The 27,288-nt window shown below is 40.3% G+C and overlaps 1 protein-coding gene across 1 annotated transcript in view; it reads left to right on the plus strand.

Annotated features, from left to right (window-relative positions):
* Window positions 1–2,460: 2,460 nt before the first annotated feature.
* Window positions 2,461–27,288, plus strand: part of xkr6b (XK, Kell blood group complex subunit-related family, member 6b) — a 168,922-nt gene continuing 144,094 nt past the window's right edge. The window contains exon 1 of the mRNA XM_062044668.1: window positions 2,461–3,342. Coding sequence (XP_061900652.1) covers window positions 2,780–3,342 — 563 coding nt within the window. The 5' untranslated portion in view covers window positions 2,461–2,779. The remainder of the gene's footprint in view (window positions 3,343–27,288) is intronic.

Below are 27,288 nucleotides of genomic sequence, written 5' to 3' on the forward strand. Positions count from 1 at the left end.
CATTTCTGGGTGTTGTTTATAAATGGCTTTGGCTTTGCATAGTAAAGTTTTAACTTGCACTTACAGATGTAGCGACCAACTGTAGTTACTGACAGTGGTTTTCTGAAGTGTTCTTGAACCCTTGTGGTAAAATCCTTTACACACTGATGTCGCTTTTTGATGCAGTACCGCTTGAGGGATCCAAGGTCGTTTACATGCAATGATTTCTCCAGATTCTCTGAACCTTTTGATGATATAGCGGACCGTAGATGGTGAAATTCCTAAATTCCTTGCAATAACTCGTTGAGAAATATTGTTCTTAAACAATTTGCTCACACATTTGTTCACCAAGTGGTGACCCTCGCCCCATCCTTGTTTGTGAATGACTGAGCATTTCATGGAAGCTGCTTTTATACCCAATCATGGCCCCCACCTGTTCCCATTTAGCCTGTTCACCTGTGGGATTTTCAAAATGAAGTGTTTGATGAGCATTCCTCAACTTTCTCAGTCATTTTTGCCACTTGTGCCAGCTTTTTTGAAACAAGTTTTCCAGTTTGAACGTTAAGTACCTTGTCTTTGCAGTCTATTCAATCGAATATAGCTTGAAAAGGATTTGCAAATCGTTGTATTCTGTTTTTATTTACCATATACACAACGTGCCAACTTCACTGGTTTTGGGTTTTGTAGTTTATAAACATGTTGTTTACGATTCTATGAAAATATTCGATTTATAATGAATAATTCCTATACTTTGTGGACATTTATTTACCATCTTCAGGTCCCAAACCAATAACAGCAACAATGAGGGATTCATGTAATAACTATATCGATTTAAGATACACTATTATCATATTGGACGACATGGTAACTTATGTGCCTTTTGTGTTGACACACTATATTTACAATACCACTCCAAAGTGAAAATGAGTACCCCTAAAAGTGTAAGTATGTGCTTTTTTGTAACTCTTGGGGGATAAAGTGTCCAAAACCTGCTCTGAATGCTGCATCGGACATGAAACGAGACACTAGATGGCAACCAAGTTGAGAGCGAGTGTGTGTGTGTGTGTGTGTGTGTGTGTGTGTGTGTGTGTGTGTGTGTGTGTGTGTGTGTGTGTGTGTGTGTGTGTGTGTGTGTGTGTGTGCGCCTGTGTTCTTGTATTTCTACCCTTCTTGAGACACCAACAAGGAAAAGTACCTACCGTATGAGGACCGGTGAACAAGTTAGGACCGAAATCATGGTCCCAATACGGAAAACCATATAATAGAGAGTGTCTCATTTGCACCCCTGGTGGTGAAATCTATCAAAATTAGGGTGGTCTCAAAAAGGAGGGATTTTTCAAATAGACTGTGTGTCGGTTTTAAAAGTGCTCCCCCTCTGGTTAACATATGAAATAACAAGTGTCCCCTTTGGCCAAAATTAATAAAACAAATAAAATAAATATGTATCTAGAGACATACTGTAATAACTTGAAGTAAATAATGAAGATTAAAAACCAATTACAAAAAAAAAATATATAAAAAAAACAAAAAACTAAAAGCAGTCTTTTCCTCACAATGTGTTGATTGTTTTCTTATAAAATTGGGAACAATTTCTCATATTCTTTCTGCTTCTGTAATATTGCAATATTTTCTCGTAAAATTATTACTTTTTAATGTAAAATTGTTACTTTTTAATGCAAAATGGTGACATTTGTCATATAAACTTCTGACTTGTATCACAATATTGCCAATTTTTTTGTTGTTCTTGTAAAACAGTGACATTTTTTGAGTAAAATTATGACCTTTGTCATAATTTTGCCAAGTGAAATTCCGATTGTTATGCAGTGCGCTCTGCTGGTTGTCCAGGGGAGTGTGTAAGTCGCATTTATTTGTGCATCTGGTTTGTGGGAGGAATGTCTCATTGACACAAAAGCAAAAAAGCGATCCACATATGCAAATTCAATACAAATACAAAATCAAACATATTTATATTAAAATCTCAAAAATATATTTACAAATACACGTTTATTTATACAAATTCTTGATTTATTTGTATGTCACATTTTTATATTTATACATTTTATTTGTATATATTTTCAAATCTCAAAAATATATTTACAAATATTATTTATACAAATTATTCATTTATTTGTATATCACATTTGTATTTGTATTTGTATATTTATTAATATATGCATATGTATTAATATCATATTGATATATATATATATAAGTTGATGTGAGACAATTCAACTTCCATACTGAAGAGGTAGGCTTTTTTCGGAGGTCTCAAGGAGGTAACAAATACAAGAATGTGTGTGTGTGTGTGTGTGTGTGTGTGTGTGTGTGTGTGTGTGTGTGTGTGTGTGTGTGTGTGTGTGTGTGTGTGTTCGTAAATGAGCTAGGATGGGAGGGGGCAGAGGTAGGGATGAATTACGTCGGTGAGGGCCAGTGGAGGGACGCGGTGCAGGCTTGCAGCTGCAGGAGGAGGAGGGATACGGGGAGGGTCGAAGCGGCGGGGATGAGATTAACGCACATGCTAAATAACAACAACAAAATCCTAAAATAGATTGTTCGATTACAGCTGGATGGATTGAAAGTGTTTAAAGTCAGCAGATTAGATGACCGAGGGACCGAGGGACGCCGGGAAGATGCGCTGCGTCCGCGGGGCTTGCGGCTGCTTCTGCGGCGGCGGCGCGCCCTCCGAGCCCGGGGTGAGCAGCGGCGACGCGCAGCCACCGCGCGCGTAGATGGCCAGCGCAGGTGTCCGGGAAGTGTCGTCACGAGTGGTCGCCGGGCGGAGGGGGCAACGTCCGCGGAGATGATGGCGGCCAAGTCCGACGGCCGAGGGGTCGTCACCGGCTTCGCCCAGCTGCGCAACCTGGACGAGGTGGTGGGCACCGGGGAAGAGGGCCGCGACAACAGCAGCTCCTTCCACATCTGCCACTGCTGCAACACCTCGTCGTGCTACTGGGGCTGCCGGAGCGCCTGCCTGCACTACCTGCGCTCCAGGCGGAGGGACGCGGCGCGGCCACCGCAGGAGGAGCAGCGCCTCTGGCTGGACTGCCTGTGGATCGTCCTGGCCCTTCTGGTCTTCTTCTGGGACGTGGGGAGCGACGTGTGGCTCTCCGCGCACTACTACCGCAGCCAAGACTTCCTGTGGTCGGGCATGACCCTGTTCTTTGTGCTGGTGCCCTCGGTCCTGGTGCAGATCCTCAGCTTCAGATGGTTCGTGCAGGATTACACGGAGGGCGGACTGGGCTCCGTGCAGGGCTTGACGAGTCGCAGAGCCACGGCCAGTCTGCACCGGGACCGCTGCTGTCGCCTCTCGGTGTGGGTCTGGCAGAGCCTCCTGCACGTCTTTCAGATGGGACAGGTGTGGAGGTAAGGCTTACGTCATCCGTCACCTGGTGTAACCTGCGTGCATGACTGGGGTGCAAAGCAGCATCACGTGACCACTACAGTATTTCCATTTTAATTGAGATACAGAATGTGTGCTCCATTCTGCTGCAACATTCTCCAGTCATCTGCTCTACACTAAGCCCCACGCATGCACACCCCTCCACCACGACCACCAGCGATGCACAGACATGATGTCATTGATTCTTCTGCATTGCTCGGCATCTTTGACCCCCGCCGCCATCCCCCCTCCCAAACAAATCTAGCCACGCAAATTAGGGCAGATGTGCTGCCACTCAGATGCAAAACAATTGTGTTTTGTGTGTATTTTTTTAATGGCAGCATCACTGCAGGTTATACTGGACTAAGAAGACTTTATGCATCATGCTGTTGTTTACATTCTGTATACTTTGCTTGCTGCTGGATGCAGTGTTTGTGGGTTTACTGATGCAGCTATCCTGTCAACGCACCTCTTGCCGGAAACTATAGACCAGTTTTTAATAGTGCCATATTATGCAAAAGTGACTTTAACAATGTTTTAACAGTAGCCTGTAGCTCTACGCTTTTTGTGGCCCTAAACAAACAATGTGTTGGGCCCCATTTTGGTCTTTAATATTACTATTGTAACATGCTATGGGGCAGGGGTCCCCAAACTTTTTGACCCGTATTCGGTTAAAAAAAATTTGGCCGGCGGCCGGGCTGTTTGTGTGTGTATGAGTGTATGAGTGTATAAGTGTGTGTGTGTGTGTGTGTGTATGTATATATATATATATATATATATATATATATATATATATATATATATATATATATATATATATATATATATGTATATATATATATATATATATATATATATATATATATATATATATTAGGGGTGTGGGAATGAATCGATTCGAATTCGAATCGCGATTCTCACGTTGTGCGATTCAGAATCGATTCTCATTTTTCAAAAATCTATTTTTTAAAATGTATTTATTTTTTAATTTTAATATTTATTTTTATTTTTTTATTTTTTTTAATTAATCAATCCAACAAAACAATACACAGCAATACCATAACAATGCAATCCAATTCCAAAACCAAACCCGACCCAGCAACACTGAGAACTGCAATAAACAGAGCAATTGAGAGGAGACACAAACACGACACAGAACAAACCAAAAGTAGTGAAACAAAAATGAATATTATCAACAACAGTATCATTGTTAGTTACAATTTCAACATAGCAGTGATTAAAAATCCCTCATTGACATTATCATTAGACATTTATAAAAAAAAAAAAAAGAACAATAGTGTCACAGTGGCTTACACTTGCATCGCATCTCATAAGCTTGACAACACACTGTGTCCAATATTTTCACAAAGATAAAATAAGTCATATTTTTGGTTCATTTAATAGTTAAAACAAATTTACATTATTGCAATCAGTTGATAAAACATTGTCCTTTACAATTATAAAAGCTTTTTACAAAAATCTACTACCCTGCTTGCATGTCAGCAGACTGGGGTAGATCCTGCTGAAATCCTATGTATTGAATGAATAGAGAATCGTTTTGAATCGGGAAAATATCGTTTTTGAATCGAATCGTGACCCCAAGAATCGATATTGAATCGAATCGTGGGACACCCAAAGATTTTTTTTTTTAATTTAAAAAAAAAAAATTTTTTTTTTTTTTTTTGGGCATAAAGAAATACAATCATGTGTGCTTACGGACTGTATCCCTGCAGACTGTATTGATCTATAATGATATATGATGTATTTAATGTGTTTTTTATGTTGATTTAATTAAAAAAAAAAAAAAAACATTTTTATTTATTTATTTTTTTTAATTTCTTGTGCGGACACCCAAAGATTCACAGCGGCCCGGTGGTTGGGGACCACTGCGGTATAGTACTGAATAAGATTCATTAGTATCGCGGTACTATACTAAAACCGGTATACCGTATAACCCTATAGTGGACTTAGCAGACTTTATGCATCATGCTGTTGTTTACATTCAGTATACTTTGCGGTCTAATTTGTAGTCGGTGCTTGCTGCTGGATGCAGTGTTTAATTAGCATTTGGTGGTTTACTGATGCAGCTATGCTGTCAACGCACTTCTTGCCGGAGACTATAGACCAGTTTTTAAAAGTGCCATATTATGCAAAAGTGACTTTAAAGGCCTACTGAAATGATTTTTTTTTTATTTAAACGGGAATAGCAGATCCATTCTATGTGTCATACTTGATCATTCGCGATATTGCCATATTTTTGCTGAAAGGATTTAGTAGAGAAAATTGACGATAAAGTTCGCAACTTTTGCTCGCTGATAAAAAAAAGCCTTGCCTGTACCGGAAGTAGCGTGACGTCACAGGAGCTAGTATTCCTCACAATTCCCCATTGTTTACAATGGAGCGAGAGAGATTCGGACCGAGAAAGTGATGATTACCCCATTAATTTGAGCGAGGATGAAAGATTCGTAGATGAGGAACGTTACAGTGAAGGACTTGAGAGGCAGTGATGAACGTATCTTTTTTCGCTCTGACCGTAACTTAGGTACAAGCTGGCTCATTGGATTCCACACTCTCCTTTTTTTATTGTGGATCACGGATTTGTATTTTAAATCACCTCAGATACTATATCCTCCTGAAAATGAGAGTCGAGAATGCGAAATGGACATTCAGTGCCTTTTATCTCCACGACAATACATCGGCGAAATGCTTTAGCTACGAGCTAACGTGATAGCATCGTGCTTTAACTGCATATAGAAACAAAAAAATAAACCCCTGACTGGAAGGATAGATAGAAAATCAACAATACTATTAAACCGTGGACATGTAAATACACGGTTAATGCTTTCCAGGCTGGCGAAGGTTAACAATGCTGTGCTAACGACGCCATTGAAGCTAACTTAGCAACTTAGCAACGGGACCTCACAGAGCTATGCTAAAAACATTAGCTCTCCACCTACGCCAGCCAGCCCTCATCTACTCATCAACACCCGTGCTCACCTGCGTTCCAGCGATCGGCAGAAGGACGAAGGACTTCACTCGATGCGTTTGGCGGCCCGGAGACGTAGGAAGTCAAGGTGAGGTCGGCGGCTAGCGCGGCTAGCGCGGCTAGCGCGGCTAGCGCGGCTAGCGCGGCTAGCGCGGCTAGCGCTCCAACAAAGTCCTCCTGGTTGTGTTGCTGTAGTCCGCTGCTAATACACCGATCCCACCTACAACTGTCTTCTTTGCAGCCTTCATTGTTCATTAAACAAATTGCAAAAGATGTCCAGAATACTGTGGAATTATGAAATGAAAACAGAGCTTTTTGTATAGGATTCTACGGGGTACCATAACTTCCGTTACTCTGAATTCGTCACGCGCATACGTCATCATACCGCGACGTTTCAGCCGGATATTTCCCGGGAAGTTTTAAATGTCACTTTATAAGTTAACCCGGCCGTATTGGCATGTGTTGCAATGTTATGATTTCATCATTGATATATAAACTATCAGACTGCGTGGTCGGTAGTAGTGGGTTTCAGTAGGCCTTTAACAATGTTTTAACAGTAGACTGTAGCCTACGCTTTTTGTGGCCCTAAACAAACAATGTGTTAGGCCCTATTTCGGTCTTTGATATTAGTATTGTAACATGCTACGGGGCAGGGGTCCCAAACTTTTTGACTCTGGGGCCGCATTGGGTTAAAAAAAAAATTGGCCGGGGGCCGGGGTGTGTGTGTGTGTGTGTGTGTGTGTGTGTGTGTGTGTGTGTGTGTGTGTGTGTGTGTGTGTGCGTGTGTGTGTGTGTGTGTGTGTGTGTGTGTAAAGAACATAATGTTATGGCTGTCTTGAGTTTCCAATAATTTCTACAACTCTTATTTTTTTGTGATAGAGTGATTGGAGCACACATTTGTTTGTCACAAAAATCATTCATGAAGTTTGGTTCTTTTATGAATTTATTATAGGTCTACTGAAAATGTGACCAAATCTTCTGGGTCAAAAGTATACATACAGCAATGTTAATATTTAGTTACATGTCCCTTGGCAAGTTTCACTGCAATAAGGCACGTTTGGTAGCCATCCTGGTTGAATTTTTGACCACTCCTCTTGACAAAATTGGTGCAGTTCAGCTAAATTTGTTGGTTTTCTGACATGGACTTGTTTCTTCAGCATTGTCCACACGTTTAAGTCAGGACTTTGGGAAGGCCATTCTAAAACCCTAATTCTAGCCTGATTTAGCCATTATTTTACCACTTTTGACGTTTGTTTGGGGTCATTGTCCTGTTGGAATATCCAACTGCGCCCAAGACCCAACCTCCGGGCTGATGATTTTAGGTTGTCCTGAAGAATTTGGAGGTAATTCTCCTTTTTCATTGTCCCATTTACTCTCTGTAAAGCAGCAGTTCCATCGGCAGCAAAACAGGCCCAGAGCATAATACTACCACCACCATGCTTGACGGTATGGATGGTGTTCCTGGGATTAAAGGCCTCACCCTTTCTCCTCCAAACATATTGCTGGATATTTTCAATCAATCAATATTTTGGCCAATTAGCTAACATTTTGTTTACTCTGACCACAGAACTTTCCTCCAGAAGGTCTTATCTTTGTCCATGTGATGTCAGTTTAGGGACCCCCGCTATGGGGACTATCACGCTAACTGCAGCGTAGCCTCGTGAGTATTGTAACAGTTGTCCCTCTCCACATCCCGCTTTGAAGTTTGCGGCGTGGAAAGATGACTATGTGGTGTTATTATTTCATGTCAAAAGGACACTAATAAAAATTAAAAACTGTATTTGAAAAGTTGTAAACAGTTTTTTTAATGCTCTAGCTATAAAAAATATTTCGTTTAAAATCAATAATTCTTACTTCCCAGAAATGTATTTACCATGGCCAGGCCTGTTACCAATTAACAGCCAGATGGATGGATGGAAGTTAAAAGTTAAAGTACCACTGATAGTTACACACACACTAGGTGTGGGCAAATTACCCCTTTGCATTCGACCCATCCCCTTGTTCCACCCCCTGGGAGGTGAGGGGAGCAGTGAGCAGCAGCGGTGGCCGCGCTCTGGAATCATTTGGTGATTTAACCCCCAATTCCAACCCTTGATGCTGAGTGCCCAGCTTGGAGGCAATGGGTCCCATTTTTATAGTCTTAGGTATGACTCGGCCGGGGTTTTAACTCATGACCTTCCAGTCTCAGGGTGGACACTCTAACCACAAGGCCACTGAGCAGGTCTTGTAAACTCTAAAAAACTCTCTAAACAAGGGTTTACGGTATTGCTCTGGATGACCAGAAGTAGATTTGGCAATGGGAGCCTGAGTGTGTGCAGAAAAGACAAAACCAACAAAAAAATTGCAGATTATGTATGTTTATAATTAGATATTAAAAAAATAATGTATTATGAAAATTTTTAAAAGTTTGTAAAGATTTGTCTTTACTACAAATAATCACATATTAACAATAAACAAAAAAAAATGTTCCATGTTTATATGAAAAGGTAAAAGAAAATGTTGATAGGGCCTACGACATCACCTACAGCAGTGAAGTCAATTCAAAATTATATGCGGCTTTGTCATTAATTGAAAAAGTGAAAAAAATAACAAAAACAAGCAAACAAAATAAATAAAGCAAAAAAATAAAAAATAAAATAAAAAATAAATAAATATATATACATATATATATATATATATATATATATATATATATATATATATATATATATATATATATATATATATATATATATATATATATATATATATATATATATAAATATCTTTTTTTTTTTGAGTATTTTTAATTTAATTTTTAATTTTTTTTTACACCAGTACTTTTTGTCAGAATGTTGCACAGGAACGTTTTTTAAAAGCTTTGCTCAACATGGTAACAGTTTTATCTACTGTAAAGTCCAGTCAGGGGTCTATTTTGAATTGAAATTGACCGTATAAACAACCCATGCCACTTTTCAGGTAACCATACTGGCTTAAGGTAAAGCAGCATGTACGGTCAATATAAATACCGTGATTAGTCTGCGTGCATGATTAATGCGATAATTGTTTGTGATTAGTCACATGAGTATGAATGTTAATACAAGTAAAAAACAATTTAGGACAAGATAAACATGTGCCTGGTTTGTGTACACCTGAACTACATTTCAAATCCAAAGCGGAACAATTAACCCGAAAAGTGACCCCCAATGCTACGATTCCTTTGAATCGGACTCGTCTCATATTCCAGTTTAGTCGGGCGGCGTGCATGTGCTTGGGCAATTTGTAAATAAAATGTCTCGCAAACAAACGGCTTGCAACTACAAATCCATCCATCCCATTTTCTACAGCTTGTCCCTAAACAAAATCAAAGGATTGCTACAAGACAAACTGTAACCTATTCCAAAGACACTCTACCTGGAAAAAAATAAGTAAAATTGGTTGATTTGATCGATATGAGCACGTCCAACGGACAATAAATTTGAATAAGCTGCCGCCATTGTCGAAGCCAAACTTTTCTATATCTCGTCAACGGAGTCAGTTTTTACCGGTGAAGAATTTCAGAATAAATGTCGGATAAGGCGTGTTGTCCTCTGTTCAAATTCTGTGTAATCTAAGGCTTTCTTACCTTATGTGTCTGTGATGGAGTGAAGAGACCCAGCCTCATTTCATAAGCAGGTTTGAAAAAACAGGTCCATTATTACTTTTAAATAATTTGATCACTGTGCTACTGCTCCGAAAAAAAATCTGAATGTATTTTTGTGCTTACTCAAGACTAAAAATAAATAAATAAAATGCTTTTTTTCAAAATGTTGTACGTTGTTTGTAGCCCGCAAATAGCTCGGCTAATGCTAACAGCCTACTAAATTCTGTGCGTGAAACAGAATAAAACATGCTGTAATTTACCTTACTAGTGTGAAAATGTCGTGAAAACACCAACATGTGGTAGGTGATGGCGTTAAAAGTCATGTTTGATCGTCTCACGGCTGCTATCCAGGCTACTCGCCCTCTCTTTATTAGCTTACTAACCCGGGTTCCTTGGCTTTGCTTTCACGCTGGAATAAGAAGAATAAACCAAAAATATATTTTTTCTCTGAAGCGATAGTTGCGATTGTGGCAGTTAATGATGCTGCACATTCACGCCATGTTTTGAACTTGTCAAAGAAAATAACAAAACTTTAGCACAGTCTTGCATTTAGCCGTGTAAATAAGCCATTCACAGGCTAGCAAGACCCACAATGCATTGTGTTTACTATGTCACACTTTCAAGTCCTATAGCGCAGTGGTCCCCAACCACCGGTCCGGGGACCGGTACCGGTCCGTGACGCATTTTCTACCAAGCCGCAGAGAAACCTTAAATATTTTGTAAACAACTGCATTTTCTCCGACTTAACTTTCACCTGTCCCACCAGACACACCAATAACCAACAAACATCAGTGGCCTTGTGGTTAGAGTGTCCACCCTGAGACTGGAAGGTCGTGAGTTCAAATCCCGGCCGAGTCATACCAAAGACTATTAAAAAATGGGACCCATTACTTCCCTGCTTGGCACTCAGCATCAAGGGTTGGAATTGGGGGTTGAATCACCAAAATGATTCCCGGGCGTGGCCCCTGCTGCTGGAAGTTGCCATTTGTTATATTTGTTATAACTTTGTGACATGATACAATGCGCATTAATGAACATATAAAACATAAACGTGACAGATTGTAGCCAAAGGCTGATTTCCATCTGCAGTCCCCTGCTGGGGATCTCATTGCAAAGAAACAAGCCCAGAGCGCCCACTAATTCAGCGTTATAGTGTTGTAGTATTTTTCATGCACTTATTTTTGCTGTATTTATCTGGCACAAGTGGAAAGCCGGTCCCTGAGAATAATGCCTACATTAAACCGGACCGTGGTGCAAAAAAGGTTGGGGACCCCCGCTATAGAGTATAAAGTAGTATATAATAGAGAGTTTATGAGCAAAATTTTAAATATCCCTCACGTATTTGCTCTATAAGAGAAGATGTACTCAAAAGCTTGCAATAGGAAAAACAGGCTTTACGACATGTCTTAAAATAATACATATAGTCAGCTACAGACATGGGAGCTGTAAGATTATTATTAGGGATTAGGGGCGCCATTAGGGATAATGGCTTTTTGCCGATATCCGATATTCCGATATTGTCCAACTCTTTAATTACCGATACCGATATCAACCGATACCGATATCAACCGATATATGCAGTCGTGGAATTAACACATTATTATGCCTAATTTGGACAACCAGGTATGGTCAAGATAAGGTACTTTTTAAAAAAAAATTGTAAAATAAGATAAATAAATTAAAAACATTTTCTTGAATAAAAAAGAAAGTACAACAATATAAAAACAGTTACATAGAAACTAGTAATTAATTAAAATTAGTAAAATTAACTGTTAAAGGTTAGTACTATTAGTGGACCAGCAGCACGCACAATCATGTGTGCTTACGGACTGTATCCCTTGCAGACTGTATTGATATATATTAATATATAATGTAGGAACCAGAATATTAATAACAGAAAGAAACAACCCTTTTGTGTGAATGAGTGTGAATGAGTGTAAATGGAGGAGGGAGGTTTTTTGGGTTGGTGCACTAATTGTAAGTGTATCTTGTGTTTTTTATGTTGATTTAATAAAAATAAAAAAAAACAGAAAATAAAAAAATAAAAATCCGACACCGATAATAAAAAAAAACGATACTGATAATTTCCGATATTACATTTTAACGCATTTATCGGACATCTCTAATTATTATTTATTATTTTTTATTTTTTTCAGAGATTGTATAGGTTGTATACTGTAATGTCAGTGGAATGTTAGCACTAGGGATGATACTCGAAACCGGTTTTCCCGGTTGTTTGATAAGAAAAGAACCAAGTCCTCGGACTCGAATCCCTTTTTGAGAACCGGTACCCGTTATCGAGACCACTATAGTAAAGGAAAAGAGTTGATTCTTTATTCGAATCCCGTCCCGACCAGAAATGCTCCGTGGGACATCACAAGAAATGACGTCACGTAGCTCAGTCATTAGGCGCAGATAGGGAAAGCAGGAAAACAATGGACGGGAAAAAGCGCTCCAAGGTGTAATAAAGTTTAAAAAAAAAGCTATAATCCATCGAATAACTTTACTGAGAGATTTTAGCAGGGTAAAACACATGACGAACACTTTTACGACCAACCGGAAACATAGCAACTAGGCTAGCAACGTACCTCCTTTACGGCAGCTGTCGCAACGTTCTTAAAACAACCGCAGCACATATATATATACAACATATCTCCCTTTTTTAACTTTTGTTTTTCTTTCCTTGTAAACAAAAAAAAATCACACTGTAGATGTGTTGTTTGTCTAATTATAAATAATGCAGACGAGGCGTGTTGGCTGAGTTCTTGACGTTTACTTTCACAACGTGGCAACATGCAACACTTTTCGGGGCCCCCGCATGCTCGTAACTCCCGTTGCATGCTGGGTAGTGTAGTTGTTATATTCTCTAGCTCATAACATTTTTCCCCCTATAAAGAAATAATGTTAACTCAATAAAGTGTATTTCTTTTTTTAGCTTTAACTTTTCATTTTTTAGCATTGTAACCACATTTGCAAATAACTTTTCTCTTCATAGAATTTTCTTTCAATAAAGAAATAAAATAAAGTGCAAAAATGTCAAAGCATCATAACAAACAGTTATGTCAAATAGCAGCAGAAGTGCACTTTTTGGAGAGCTGTATTATTTTAATTTTTGTGCCCAAGGGACTGATTTTATTTAACACTATATTATTATTTATACACCTATAGTGATCACAGAGACAGGTTGTTTTTGTGTTACTGTATATATTTGTTTTTCTGAAAAATCCCACTTAATATACTTTGGGTAACAACAGTCAATATTTATTTATTTTATTTTATTTTTTGAGGTGGGTAACAGTCAATATGTATTTATTTATCAGATTTTATTTTTTTATTATATAATAAAAGTGAGCTTTTGTTAAACCAAATATTGTGTGTTTTTTCCCATATACAACAACCTATCTGGACTCTATAAGGAATCGGTTCGATAAGAGGATTCGATAATAGACTCGAACTCGATAATTCCTTATCAAACATCATCCCTAGTTAGCACTGTAGCTCACTGTAGCTTATGTCACTAACGTTTGTGTCCTGTTGGCTTACTCTTTAACGGTTGTTGTGTGCAATACAGCATATGGCATCTATTACGTTGGAGTCGGGACAAGTGCAGAGTTAGGGTGTGCATGTAGCTGGACAAACAAAGCTCATTAGCATTGAAGCTACGGGCACTCAAAACGGCGTGTTCCCAGTAGGGCTTACTAACAGCACTTTTAAACTGCCTCATTTCCTGCATTACACACGATTGTTGGACCTCCGAGACTTATTTAAGATGAAAATAAAAAATAGTATAGCTTTCTCTGAAAACCTTATACAATGTGTGAAGTTTTGTAAGAAGATTCCATAGTTTAGTGGACGTTGGTGCATCTTGACGTTTCATCATTGCACACCGACAGGAGCCACAAGTAAAGGTGCTCACATTGATTAGCTGCAACTCTTTTGTATCAACTTGTTACTTCACTAGTCTTCTAACCCTTAAAGATTTAGTGAAAAAATACACAAGAGAGTGCCTTTAAACAAGCTAAACCTCTGCCAAGGTTTAAAAAAATGTCACAAGAAACATCATGCAGTCGTGTGTGTGTGTGTGTGTGTGTGTGCATGTGTGTGTGTGTGTGTTCATGTATTTCTACCCTTCTTGACACATCAACAAGGAAAAGTACCGTCCATATGAGGACATAAATCATGGTCTCAATACGGAAAACCATTGCATCTAATAGAGAACGTTTCATTTGCACCCCTGGTGGTGAAATCTATCAAAACTCGGGTGGTCCCAAAAAGGAGGGATTTTTCAAACTAACTGTGTGTCGGTTTTAAAAGGGCTCCCCCTCTGGTCAACATATGAAATAACAAGTGTGTATAAAAATTTGAAGTGCTCCCCCTCTGGCCAACATATGAAATAACAAGTGTGTGTAAGAAATTGAAATGTGCCCCCTTTGGCCAAAATTAATAAAAAATAAAAAATATATATATATATACACAGACATACTGTAATAATTAAAAACAAATGACAAAAAACAAAAACAAAAATATTCCCTTTTTTATATGTGCATAGTGTGTATGTATTATTAATGTTGTAAATACAAATCTTTATATATCTAGAAAGTGTGGTCCTAAAGAGGTAGGCATTTTTAGGAAGTCTCAAGAATGTAACAAATACAAGAACATGTGTGTGTGTGTGTGTGTTTGTTCTTGTATTTATACCAGTCTTGAGACATCAACAAGGAAAAGTACCTTCCATATGAGGACCGGTGAACAAGTTAGGACATAAATCAGGGTCCCAATACGGAAAACCATTGCATCTAATAGAGAATGTCTCATTTGCACCCCTGGTGGTAAAATCTATCAAAATTTGGGTGGTCCCAAAGAGGAGGGATTTTTTAAATTGACTGTGTGTCGGCTTTAAAAAGGCTCCCCCTCTGGTCAACATATGAAATAAGAAGTTTGTGTAAAAATTTGGAGTGCTCCCCCTCTGGCCAACATATGAAATAACAAGTGTGTGTAAGAAATTGACATGTGCCCCTTTTGGCCAAAATTATGTATACAGAGACATACTGAAATAACGAAGTAAATATTGAAAATTAAAAAACAATTACAAAAAAAATACAAATTAAAAAAAATAACTAAAAGATTACCTTTTTTTGTATTTGCATAATCCATCCATCCATTTTCTATCACTTATTCTCTTTGGGGTCGCGGGGGGCGCTGGAGCCTATCTCAGCTACAATCGAGCGGAAGGCGGGGTACACCCTGGACAAGTCGCCACCTCATCGCAGGGCCAACACAGATAGACAGACAACATTCACACTCACATTCACACACTAGGGCCAATTTAGTGTTGCCAATCAACCTATCCCCAGGTGCATGTCTTTGGAGGTGGGAGGAAGCCGGAGTACCCGGAAGGAACCCACGCAGTCACGGGGGGAACATGCAAACTCCACACAGAAAGATCCCGAGCCCGGGATTGAACCCAAGACTACTCAGGACCTACGTATTGTGAGGCAGACGCACTAACCCCTTTCCCACCGTGCTGCCCTTATTTGCATAATATGTATATATTTTTAATGTTGTAAATACAAATCTTTATATATCAGGAAAGGGTGGTCCTAAAGAGGTAGGCATTTTTCGGAGGTTTCAAGAATGTCACAAATACAAGAATGTATGCGTGTGCGTGTCTGTGTGCGTGTCTGTCTGTGTGTGTGTGTGTGTGTGTGTGTGTGTGTGTGTCTGTGGGTTGTGACCGGACAGCATCTCAAGGGTGAATATGATCATTGTTAGACCCACTGTCTAAACCCTTGGCCATGATCTGCCTGAAAACCCAAGTTTGGGGGTCAAAAGCTGCTGTTGTCTGCTTTTAGTGAGAGTTGACTCGAAGGTTAGCAAGCTGATATGGAGATGATGAGGCTGAGAGACCACACTAACACTGTAGGTTGCAAAATATGACAGTACAAAAGGGATTATACAAGGACACGGCATAGCAATAGGAATACCTGGACTATACTGTATATCCAATGCAAGAACCGTTCAGTAAGCTGTTAAAATAAAATCTAAAAGACATTTGCTGTAATTTAATGTTGAAATTTGAATTGAATACGCTTTAAACAGTGGTGTGCCGACAGGGCCAGCAAGGCCTTCTCTGCTGGCCTAACATAACCAGAAATCATTATCATAATTAATAAATGATAATAATAATAATAATAATAATTAAAGATAAAAGTAATTTTTAATTTACTTTCCCTAAATATCTAAAAGTATTCATATTATTAGTTATATGATATAGTTATGTTATGCTCCTTCCAGCGCTGTTGTTTTTAGGTTAGAGTTTTTATCCAATCAGAATTCAGCTAGCTTATGTTGCCATGCTGTACCAAATCTGCCTGAGGCCTTCAGAAGCAACAATGCGGGCACTGTAAGTGAACGGACACAAACAGTTGAACACAGTTGCGATAGCCAATCAGATCATGAGTTGTTGTCAGTAAAGCCTTCTAGTTGGCCTAAGGCAGATATATAGTGATGTTATGAGCTAGGTAACAGAAGAACTCCATTACCCAGCATGCCACAGTAGTGAAGCGCATGTGCAGTAGCCTCGTTTAGGTTGTTGAATGTAGACATGCCGGCAGCTGGTTGTTATTGATGAGCACGCTGTGGAGTAAACTCTAAGAACTCAGCCAACACGCCTCGTCTGCATCTTTTATGATTAGACAAGACAACACATATATGTGCAAGGCCATTTTCAAGAAGGATATTTAAAGAGAAACTTCATCTTGTGAGACGATGTCGGCCAACCCCGGAAGCTAGCTCAGCTGTCCCGGCGATGAAATGTGAGTTCAGATATTTTATTTCTTTATTTTTTCGCGTTTAATATGATTTTTGCAATTTTAATTTTGACAGTACCACAAAAGATATGTTTTAATTGCTGATGTGGGTTTATTGATTTTTAAATGCGCCAGAAAATAACCCGTGTTGTACAATGCCCAGTAGTGTGTTTCTGTATAATATTTCTCCAGCAATGGTCATGTGGTGACATAAATGATGGTATTTTGAGAGGTATTCATTGAAGTTGGACATCACTGAAGGCCTATGTGGTAAACGCACGGCCCGTCATTCAAATCTAGTATACTGTTTATTATAAGTAATCACAGTACAGTTGATGTGTTTATGTCTTTGGTATAAAAACATACTTTGAGGAATACTGACATTAAAATGCAGGAAGTTGAACACAAACGTGGAAAAAAAGGAACATTTTATTTCACAAAAAAGTCTTGAACACAACTGAAGTGCATCATACTGAGAGGTGTTTCTAATACCACCTTTTTAGCTTCCATTATGATGCACTGCCAGTAAACTACAAACACCGTAATCAACATACTGATATTAGTGTTTGGTATTGGCTTTCAGTGCAGGTGTATCTAATGTTGTGGCTAGAACAGGAGTGTCAGTCTTGTTTTGATTGAGGGCTACATCACAATTATGGCTGCCCTCAGATGTTTAAATATATAAATCTATAATAGCCTTGTTTGCCCAATTTGCATAGACAACTCTTTCTGATTATTATATATTTTACTAACAGATTGATGGATCAATTGCTTTGGAATCATAAGTCAAGGTGACAAGCAGATATTTAAGTATTTTTGATAACCTCCCCAAAAAATGAAAATACTTGTGTTAGGAACTTGCATGGCTGCAGTTATAGTGACCCCAAGATGCAGGAACCAGGAGAACGGTGATCAGGTAAGAGGATTTTAATATAATTTAAACAGAGGAGAAAGCAGTCTTGCATGTAACAGTTCAACAAACAAATCAATCCTTGAGCACTGAGGAGCGCGTGAGACAGGCATAAGGTGAGGAGGAAAACAGCGCTCAGTGGGACAAGCAGGAAATACAACCAAAAATAAGAGCACTTATAGGAAGTAAATACAAAACAAGGAAGCACAAACAGAAATGAAGTGACAGATCGTCACAGCTTGAACTATTTCCAACTTTCCGCAGTCCAAATAAATGACGTAGCCACCTTATATTATGTGTCGGGCCACATTTAAATGATGTCCCGGGGCCACGTTAAATGATGTCGGACCACTTTTAAATGACGTGGCAAGCCAGATCTGTCCCCCGGGCCTTAAGTTTGACACAAGCGATATGAAATGATGAATATTTTGGTGCCTCCTTGCCAGGTATGGTTGTCATTTAGTTGTGACTCCATTAAGAGAGGAAACATGTTTGAGTGCTGACAGGCGTCATGTCTCATTACTCACTTGTATCTGCAGCGCTACATCCAATTAGCCGCCTTCCCCTGCATGCATTGCGAGCAAGGATTCCTCTCCTGTTCTGCTGTGTTGTCACACAAAAAGCACTCACACAAGTCTCCTCAGTGGCACGATGGACAGCTTAATCAGTGTAAATCCCAAATTAGTGGACGACTGGGAAAGAACTGCGGGCGTTCCCGCTGATTCTAAAGAGTGCAGGCGGAGGGGAAATCCCAGCAGACTCGGCCGATGGGGGTGCCGTTCTTTTCTTCTCTGTCTGTTTTATCACAATTGGCCGAAAACACGGAATAATTGGCAATTACGAGAATTTCAACCTGGAGAGGCTGAGTGAGTGAGTAAAGTGTTTGTGCCTCTGCAAACACAGCATGCGGCAATTTCACGACAAATAAACTTGAAACATAGTCATGCAACATCATGGTTATAGAAAAGGCTGACATTTGGATTGCTTCTTCCCTCCATGTAACCTCAAAGAACGATATACTTACTGCATGTATGCAGCCTGTGTAGTGTTTCAAAACCAAACTGTAAATCACAGAAAAGGTTGTGTCCGAAATGAGGTTTTGACGTAATAAATTGTATAGGCCCGAAATAGAAATTGTCTGTTCCAGAGTCAAATCATTGCCAATGTGAAACCTTAGAGTGTCCGCCCTGAGATCGGTAGATCGTGAGTTCAAACCCCGGCCGAGTCATACAAAAGACTATAGAAATGGGACCCATTGCCTCCCTGCTTGGGACTCCGCATCAAGGGTTAGAATAGGGGGTTAAATCACCAAAATAAATCCCGAGGGCGGCCACTGCTGCTGCTCACTGCTCCCCTCACCTCTCAGGTGCAAGGGGATGGGTCAAATTCAGAGGGTAATTTCACCACACCTAGTGTGTGTGTGACTATCAGTGGTACTTTAACTGCAGTGTTACTGTCCAAAGATCAATCAATCAATCAAAGTTTATTTATGTACCGTAATTTCCGGACTATAAGCCGCTACTTTTTCCCCTCGTTCTGGTCCCTGCGGCTTATACAAGGGTGCGGCTTATTTACGGCCTGTTCTTCTCCGACACCGACAAAGAGGATTTCGGTGGTTTTAGTACGCGGGAGGAAGACGATGACACAATGATTAAAGACTGACTTTTCATATACCGGTAGGCTGGTTATTTTGATAACGTACAGGCGAGCACTTTGTAATACTTTGCACCGTTGTATTATTTGTACTCTGCACGAATGCTGTTCGCCATGTCAAAGATGTGAAAGTTTGATTGAATGATTGAAAGATTTATTGTTAATAAATGGGACGCTTTGCGTTCCCAAACAGTCATCTCTGTCCCGACAATCCCCTCCGTGGTAGCAGGAACCCCTATATACTACGGTAATTACACATCAAAACCCTGCGGCTTATAGTCGGGTGCGGCTTATACATGGAGCAATCTGTATTTTCCCCTAAATTTAGCTGGTGCGGCTTATAGTCAGGTGCGGCTTATAGTCTGGAAATTACGGTAGTCCTTAATCACAAGTGTCTCAAAGGGCTGCACAAGCCACAACGACATCCTCGGCTCAGATCCCACAAGATAATAATAATATCTGTCAGTTATGAGACTCTCATATGAAAACTCCTCTGCGCAGTGATAAGTATGCTCAATACGACACTGGCATGGAAACAGGAGTCCAGAACGTTCCAAAAGAGATGTTTTTTTCCCATCCCAGTTCTTAACTATCATATGCTGTACGTCCTTCCTGTGGGAAGAGGACTATCTATCTATCAAGGGACGATGTGGCGAAGTTGGTAGAGTGGCCGTGCCAGCAATCGGAGGGTTGCTGGTTACTGGGGTTCAATCCCCACCTTCTACCATCCTAGTCACGTCCGTTGTGTCCTTGGGCAAGACACTTCCCCCTTGCTCCTGATGGCTGCTGGTTAGCGCCTTGCATGGCAGCTCCCGCCATCAGTGTGTGAATGTGTGTGTGAATGGGTGAATGTGGAAATAGTGTCAAAGCGCTTTGATTTCCTTGAAGGTAGAAAAGCGCTATACAAGTATAACCCATTTATCATTTATTCATTAATTGTGTGGTGGGATGGGTACAGAACAGATACGGCTGATGAGGCATTTGGAGGAGCAAGAGATGTTCAGCAGCAGCTTGCAGTAAAGGTTTGCCCTTGACACAAAACTTGTGTGATGCACGCTACAACTTGGCAATTTTGATGCGCTGTGCCTCATACGCTGTTGTTCCTTTCCCGATTTCCCCTCACCATTCTGGACGATCCTGGGCAAGAGTCTCCCACGGTCAATACCAAATACTTTTAGAGAGGCTTTCAAAGTGTCCTTGAAACGCTGCTTCTGACCTCCAATTGGGAGAGTGATGCAGCCTGCAGTTTTCCATAAACGATACGCTTGGGATGGCGCTCATCTGACATCCCTGTGGTATACCCCCATCCATCGAAGCTGAGACTGACAAAGCATGGTGAAGACACTGGGCATACCGGTCCTTTCAAGGACTTCTGTCAAGGACTTTGTCCTGCCATTTCACTCTTAGTAATTTGGCAAGGCAGTTTAGATGATCCATTTTCTACTGCTTGTCTCTTTCGGGGATGCGGGGGGGCTGGAGCCTATCTCAGTTGCATTCGGGCACTAGGCGGGGTACACCCTGGACAAGTCGCCCGGAGGGAACCCACGCAGTCTCAGGGAGACCATGCAAACTCCACACAGAAAGATCCCGAGCCCAGGATCAAACCTAGGACCTTTGTATTGTGAAGCACACGCACTAACCCCTGCTCCATCAGTTGAGCTTATTTCTGTGTCTTTAGTATACAGTCCAGGTCTCAAATGTATAGAGTAATGTTGTGACAGCAATGGCTCTGTAGACGCTCAGCTTTGTTAAGAGGCTGGTCTCTTTGCGTTTCCACACTGATGATCTCAGCCGGTCAAAGGCAGAGCTAGCCTTAGCGATTCTGGTATCCACTTTATCATCAATGTGCACACTGCAAGAGAAGGATTACAACACATCATCAGTATTGGGTAAAACTAACCGGTCTCAAAACAGACTTATCCCAGCTCACTATTTAGATACAACTGAGTAATGAGACATGACTCCTGTTAGCACTCAAACATGTTTCCTCTCTTAATGGAGTTGCAACTAAATGACAGCCGTACTATTAGTGGGTTAACAATCCAACGCTCCACAATGATAGGAAGAGCTGTCATTGAAGAATCAAAAAGCGATGTCGCTATGAACGCTTGGCCGCTCCAAGCCAGTTATCCCTGTGGTAACTTTTCTGACACCTCCTGCTTAAAACCCAAAAAGACAGAAGAATCTGTCCACAGCTGCCAATTTCTGTCTATTTACAGTTACTGTAGGTGCTCTGATAGGGTTTTTGTGGTGCAGGTTGGTACATCACCTTGGTCTTCTTGATGTTAGTCCAAAGTTGTTGCAAGCGGTGGTGAACAAATCCATGGATCTCTGCATGTCTTCAATGCTGTCAAAACTGTCTTAACCAGTGGCGTGCCGTCACTACAGGCAGGGGAGGCACGGCCTCCCCTGCCATCATGGAAAGAAAAAAAAAGTAAAAAGAAAAAAAAATAATTAAATTGTTATATGTATCCAGTGATTATACTAAAGTTATTTTCCATTTAACTTCACCAGTTTTAGATTATTTGTATTTTTATTTTCACATTTGCCGTTCAAATACTGAGAAGAGACGGTGCGGTGATCAGCAGCCAGTTGAGGCACGTCACTCAGTTGTGCCTCAACATGGATTGTGCGCAATGACTCGGCTAACTGCTGGCCTGCTGTGCAGTGAGACCGTATTGCTATATGAATTATATTATACATTTCCATAGTTTAGTTAACTGAGGTATATAATGTACAGTGTATTTTGTCAACAACTGTATGTGTGTAACGTATTTCTTGTGCTGAGCGATCATAAAACTGGAGGCTCGTCTCATAACCCCGCCTCCTGGTGCCAAGCACCTCAGCCGCAGAATGCACCTCCCGACGGGAGCGCCACACCAACCAAAGCCCACACCCAAACCCTCCATGTGCAAGACCGAATCCACCCAAAAAAAGTCACTTAACAAGAAGCCAAAAAGTGCAAAAACAACAATGCTCGTGCGGTGCGCCGGAGGAGCCGTGAACAGGGACACAACATTAGGTACACTTGCAGACTGCTGCGCGGATTTCATATTTCATTCATTCACGACTCTTCCAACACGAACACCACTGCTCCCGCACTTATAAGTAAAGGTAAGACCATAATAACATTTTTTTAATTAAATGTGCTTTTTTGTGTGCTACAGTTTGTAAGTGTAAAGTTAAAGTACCAATGATTGTCACACACACACTACACTGTAAAAAAAAAAAAGTTGAGAAAACGCAAATTTTCAAGGCAACATGATGCAACAAGATTTTTGCGTTTTCTCAACTTTTGACTACTGCTGGCCAGACACTGTTTTGGTAGTTAAACATAGTGAAACCTTATTTCTGAGTCTGACTAACTTAAAAACTATAATTATTTTTTACAGTGTACCAAAACAGTGTCTGGTTAGCATTAGTCAAAAGTTGAGAAAACGCAAAAATCTTGTTGCATCATGTTGCCTTGAAAATTTGTGTTTTCTCAAATGCCTTTTTTTTTTACAGTGTAGGTGTGGTGAAATGTGTCCTCTGCATTTGACCCATCCCCTTGTTCACCCTCTGGGAGGTGAGGGGAGCAGTGGGCAGCAGCGGCGCCGTGTGGCGCCGTGCGGCGCCGTGCCTGGGAATAATTTTTGGTGATTTAACCCCCAATTCCAACCCTTGATGCTGAGTGCCAAGCAGGGAAGAATGCTGGTATGAGCTTTTAAACATAACCCGTTAACTGCTGCCAATCAAATGGTGAATAAGATACTCTTTAGGGTTCATATGTTTGTAAATCTGACTGTGATGAAGTCAGTGCCTCACCAGACATGAACCTCACCGCACGCCACTGGTCTTAACTGTCATATAAAACAGTCTTAATGCCACTGTTGTATATCAGTTGGTCTTGCCACTCTCCCAGGACAGAGTGACTGTGTGATGAGTGATGAGCCAAGAAGACGCCAACAAGGAATCGTCGAACAAAAAACTTTATTTGTTTCAGTGAGCCTCAGACTGGAACCTGCAGCTTCCAGTAGAATGAGTATTGAACTAATCACTATTCTGATATCCTTTCGGACAATTGTCCTTAAATACATTTTACCCAAAGACCTGAACTCTTTGTAACTCTAGCTTTGAGCCGGTCAGTCTGGACAAAAGCCCAGCTTGTTGTTTGGCCAGTTAACCTATTTCCTGTAATCGATTTGAGTCGGACGACCTCCGACCCCCATCCTCTACTCCTTTTGGTGGGGGCTTCCTACCAGATGTTGCTAATGTCTTTACACTTCCTCCTAAACTCCAAACTTGCATTCCTGTAGAATCCCAATTTCCTAGGGGCGATGGACATGTGCACTTTTGACCTTAGTAGAATAATCCTCTTAAGTAATATGTGACCAAATACAAACATATGCTAGCTCCCCAATCATATGAGAAAATTGTATACGGTATAATTTACCTCACCACGAACACAGGCATGGCCTCAGAATGCAGAAACGCCAGGAGATGACCGAACTTTGATTGCAAACAGAGAGCTAGTGCACATGGACTTTAAACAATATAATCAACCAGGTTCCCTGGCATAAGAAGCCTCCTGATTGACAACCAGGAACAAGTGAGTTTCACATTTGTCAATCAGGAAACAGGTGAGGGACCCAACGTCCTAACACAAGGGTCTCAAACTCATTTTTTTCCTGAGGGCTGCTGGAGGTAGAGTTGAGGTGAGGCTATGGTTGGCCTTAAGTCACTATAAATGTAAAATGGAATGTAAAAAAATTGTGTTTTGACTTAGTTAAGTTCCCCAGAAGATGGTCAAATACACTTTTTCTTTGTACTTACAAGAAGTTGCTCTTTGTGTTGCCCATTTTTTTGTGTCCGCACAGTTACTGTAGTTAGTGTTCTTTCAAGTGGGAGTCAAGATTGCCATTGTATATTTAATTATTAGCTGCCAATGGTGCGCAGGCTACAATTACACTCAACTGTAAAGTTATGTAGGGGACACAACATGTGACCATGCGGGCCGCAAATGAACCATGGGCCACACATTTGACCACACTGGTGAACATGAAGGCAAAAAGAAAGGAATACAAATAAAAGAGCCAAACAGAACATTTAACGAAACAATGAACAAAGTCCAAACTGTCACAAAGGATCATTGGCGTCGTTAAACCTATTTTAGGGGGGCTAAAGCACCCTCAAATTTTCTTAAGCCGCCTTAAATGATTTATTGGGATTTTTTTGTTTTGTTTTGGTTTTTTTACAAAAAAAATTGCAGTTTAACTAAATAATAATATAACCTGTCATTATTCACTATGATTATAAATCATTTGAAGATCCTTTGTCAGCGCTTATTATCCAATCCAATCTGTTCCATCAGAAACGCCCGCATTACTATACTGAAAAAACAGTCCACATTTTCACTGTTACAAGGTCGAGCCAGACCGCAGTCGAACGTCCTGCCATGTTTACGGAAGTAAATTCGAAGTAAGCATGCTTCAATTCTCGTTTAAATTAAAAGTACCAATGATTGTCACACACACACTAGGTGTGGTGAAATTATCCTCTGCATTTGACCCATCACCCTCACCCCCTGGGAGGTGAGGGGAGCAGTGAGCAGCAGCGGGGGCCACGCCCGGGAATCATTTTTGGTGATTTAAACCCCAATTCCAACCCTTGATGCTGAGTGCCAAGCAGGGAGGTAATGGATCCCTTTTTTATAGTCTTTGGTATGACTCGGCCGGGGTTTGAACTCACGGCCTACCGATCTCAGGGCGGACACTCTAACCAGTCGTCTCATTACTGGCGCATTTGTGACAATTTCAAGGATTTTATGCAATCAAAGTCAACATTTTCTGAACCGCCAAGAAGATATGAAAAAAGATGTCTCCTGCAGTTTTGGGAACATTTGCCTCAAACTTTGCTCTGAAGAGCGTGTGGAACATTGATTGACGTGAGTTCCTAAAACATTATTTTCGCCTGTTTCTGCTCATTTGTCAATTATTTATTTTGTATCCGTCTATTTCGATGAATAGAAGACATCAATAATATATATCATAAGCATCATCATCATTCGCCTTTATGCGACCGGAGCGCAGGAGAGTTCACACCATTGTTGCATCACAACACTATCTGATTGATTTGTAATATAAAACTTGAAATAATAATATCTATAATACTGCTGACAATTTTGCAGTATAGGTGTGCTACTTAAACTTAGTTGATGTAGTTTAATAGCCTCAGTGTTATTTTAGAGTAGTGTTTTGGGGGCTCTTAAGACTGGAGGCACTGACAGACTCATAGTCAAGAAGGTGGAGTTCTATGGGTGTTTTTTTATCTTCACTTTTGGCGTTTTCACCATAAATGGCAGGTTGTTGTGATAGTCCATATCACCCATCCCTACTGGCCAGGTGTGGCCTCTGGGCCTTGAATTTGACACCTGTGGTCTAAATATATAAAGTAAATGGTAAATATATAAAGACATATAAAAACTATAAAAAAAATATAACATACATCCGTAAAGGTGGATGCATATGCAAAAGTGCAATATATTTATCTGTACAGTAAACCTATTTATATCTGCACCTTATTTTGTAAATGCAAATACTCTGCACCTTATTGCTCTTTTATCCTGCACTACGACTTCAGTATTGGCTGTATAATTCTAATAAAGTGTCAAAAAGTTGTGAGCGAAAAGATCCTGCAAGTGTAAAACATTTTGGCATCACAGTAACCTCCAGGGGGCTAAGCCCCCGCTCTTTTTCAGACCTAGTGACACCCCTGTAGGGGATCATAGCAATTAAATGACAAAGACATAATCTGTGATTAGCATTTCTAATGTGCCTAAATGTGACTTATTTCCACACTTTCTTGTTGTGCAAGTGTAAAAAGAAGTCGACCGCTGTCAAATGTAAGAAAACAAATCAATAGAGTGAAACAAGGTGATGCTACTGCCATGTTAAATATAATACAATGTCTCTGTGGCTCACAGCGCCCATTTGGCAATAAAAGTGGCCACAAAAAGCCAAAGAAAAAGCAAAAATAAATCAACGTTTAGTCTTTTAGTGCCGGTTGAATGAGTTGAGGTGATGCTATTGCTAGATTTTCTAATGCTTCGCACAGCATCGATAAGTCTTATTGAACATTTGCTATAAAAAAAGCCAAAGAAAATCTAGATAGTGCTCTGAATATTTGTCCAGTGTTTTCATGAAATCCAAACAAAAAACGCTTAAGACCTGCCCAGAAATACTACACAGTTTGAACTCCCAAATTTTGTGTGACCCAATTGCACGACATCCGAGGTTCCTCAATAAATCAAATGTAAACATTCCACACCCAAATGTTTTTCCTTTCCCCGCCCCAATAGCTGCGACTGATCTGCTTGCCATCGAGGAAGTATAGCCCCGCAAATCTGATGCGCTTGGGGCTTACGCTTTAATCCAGAACAAGAGCGGCCTCGCCACTGAGCGAAGAGGAAATAGCCTTGTGGTGTTAAACGTACGTCTGCCTGCCTCTACGACATCTCCCAGCCTGGTAAATATTTATTCAGGCTGCTGAAGGAGTTTGACAAAAGCCTCTCTTGGCTCACGGGGCTGCTTGTAGTTGCCATGAAAGGTTCGTACGAGCAATGATGACATGGAGAAAGGTCAAAGAAAGCTGGGGAAGGAATTCAACATAATGTTAAATGTCAACCTAGTGTGCTAAAGTGATTTTTTAATAATGTTCGAACAGTAAAACGTGTCCCTAGAGCATGTTTATGATCACCAAGCATTGATGTTTACATAGTATTTATACCCGTGTCAAACCGGTAATTAAAAAATGTGAACCAGACAGATTTTCTCTGAAATTTTGGTTGTAGTACATTATGGTAATTTAAAAATTTAAATAACGTACTGTATTTTTTGGACCATATTGCACACCGGATTAAAAGGCGCACTGCCGATGAGCGGGTCTATTCAGGTCTTTCTTCATACAAAA

This window comes from Entelurus aequoreus, linkage group LG04 (assembly GCF_033978785.1).
Source record: "Entelurus aequoreus isolate RoL-2023_Sb linkage group LG04, RoL_Eaeq_v1.1, whole genome shotgun sequence".
In the NCBI taxonomy this organism is placed as follows: domain Eukaryota; kingdom Metazoa; phylum Chordata; class Actinopteri; order Syngnathiformes; family Syngnathidae; genus Entelurus; species Entelurus aequoreus.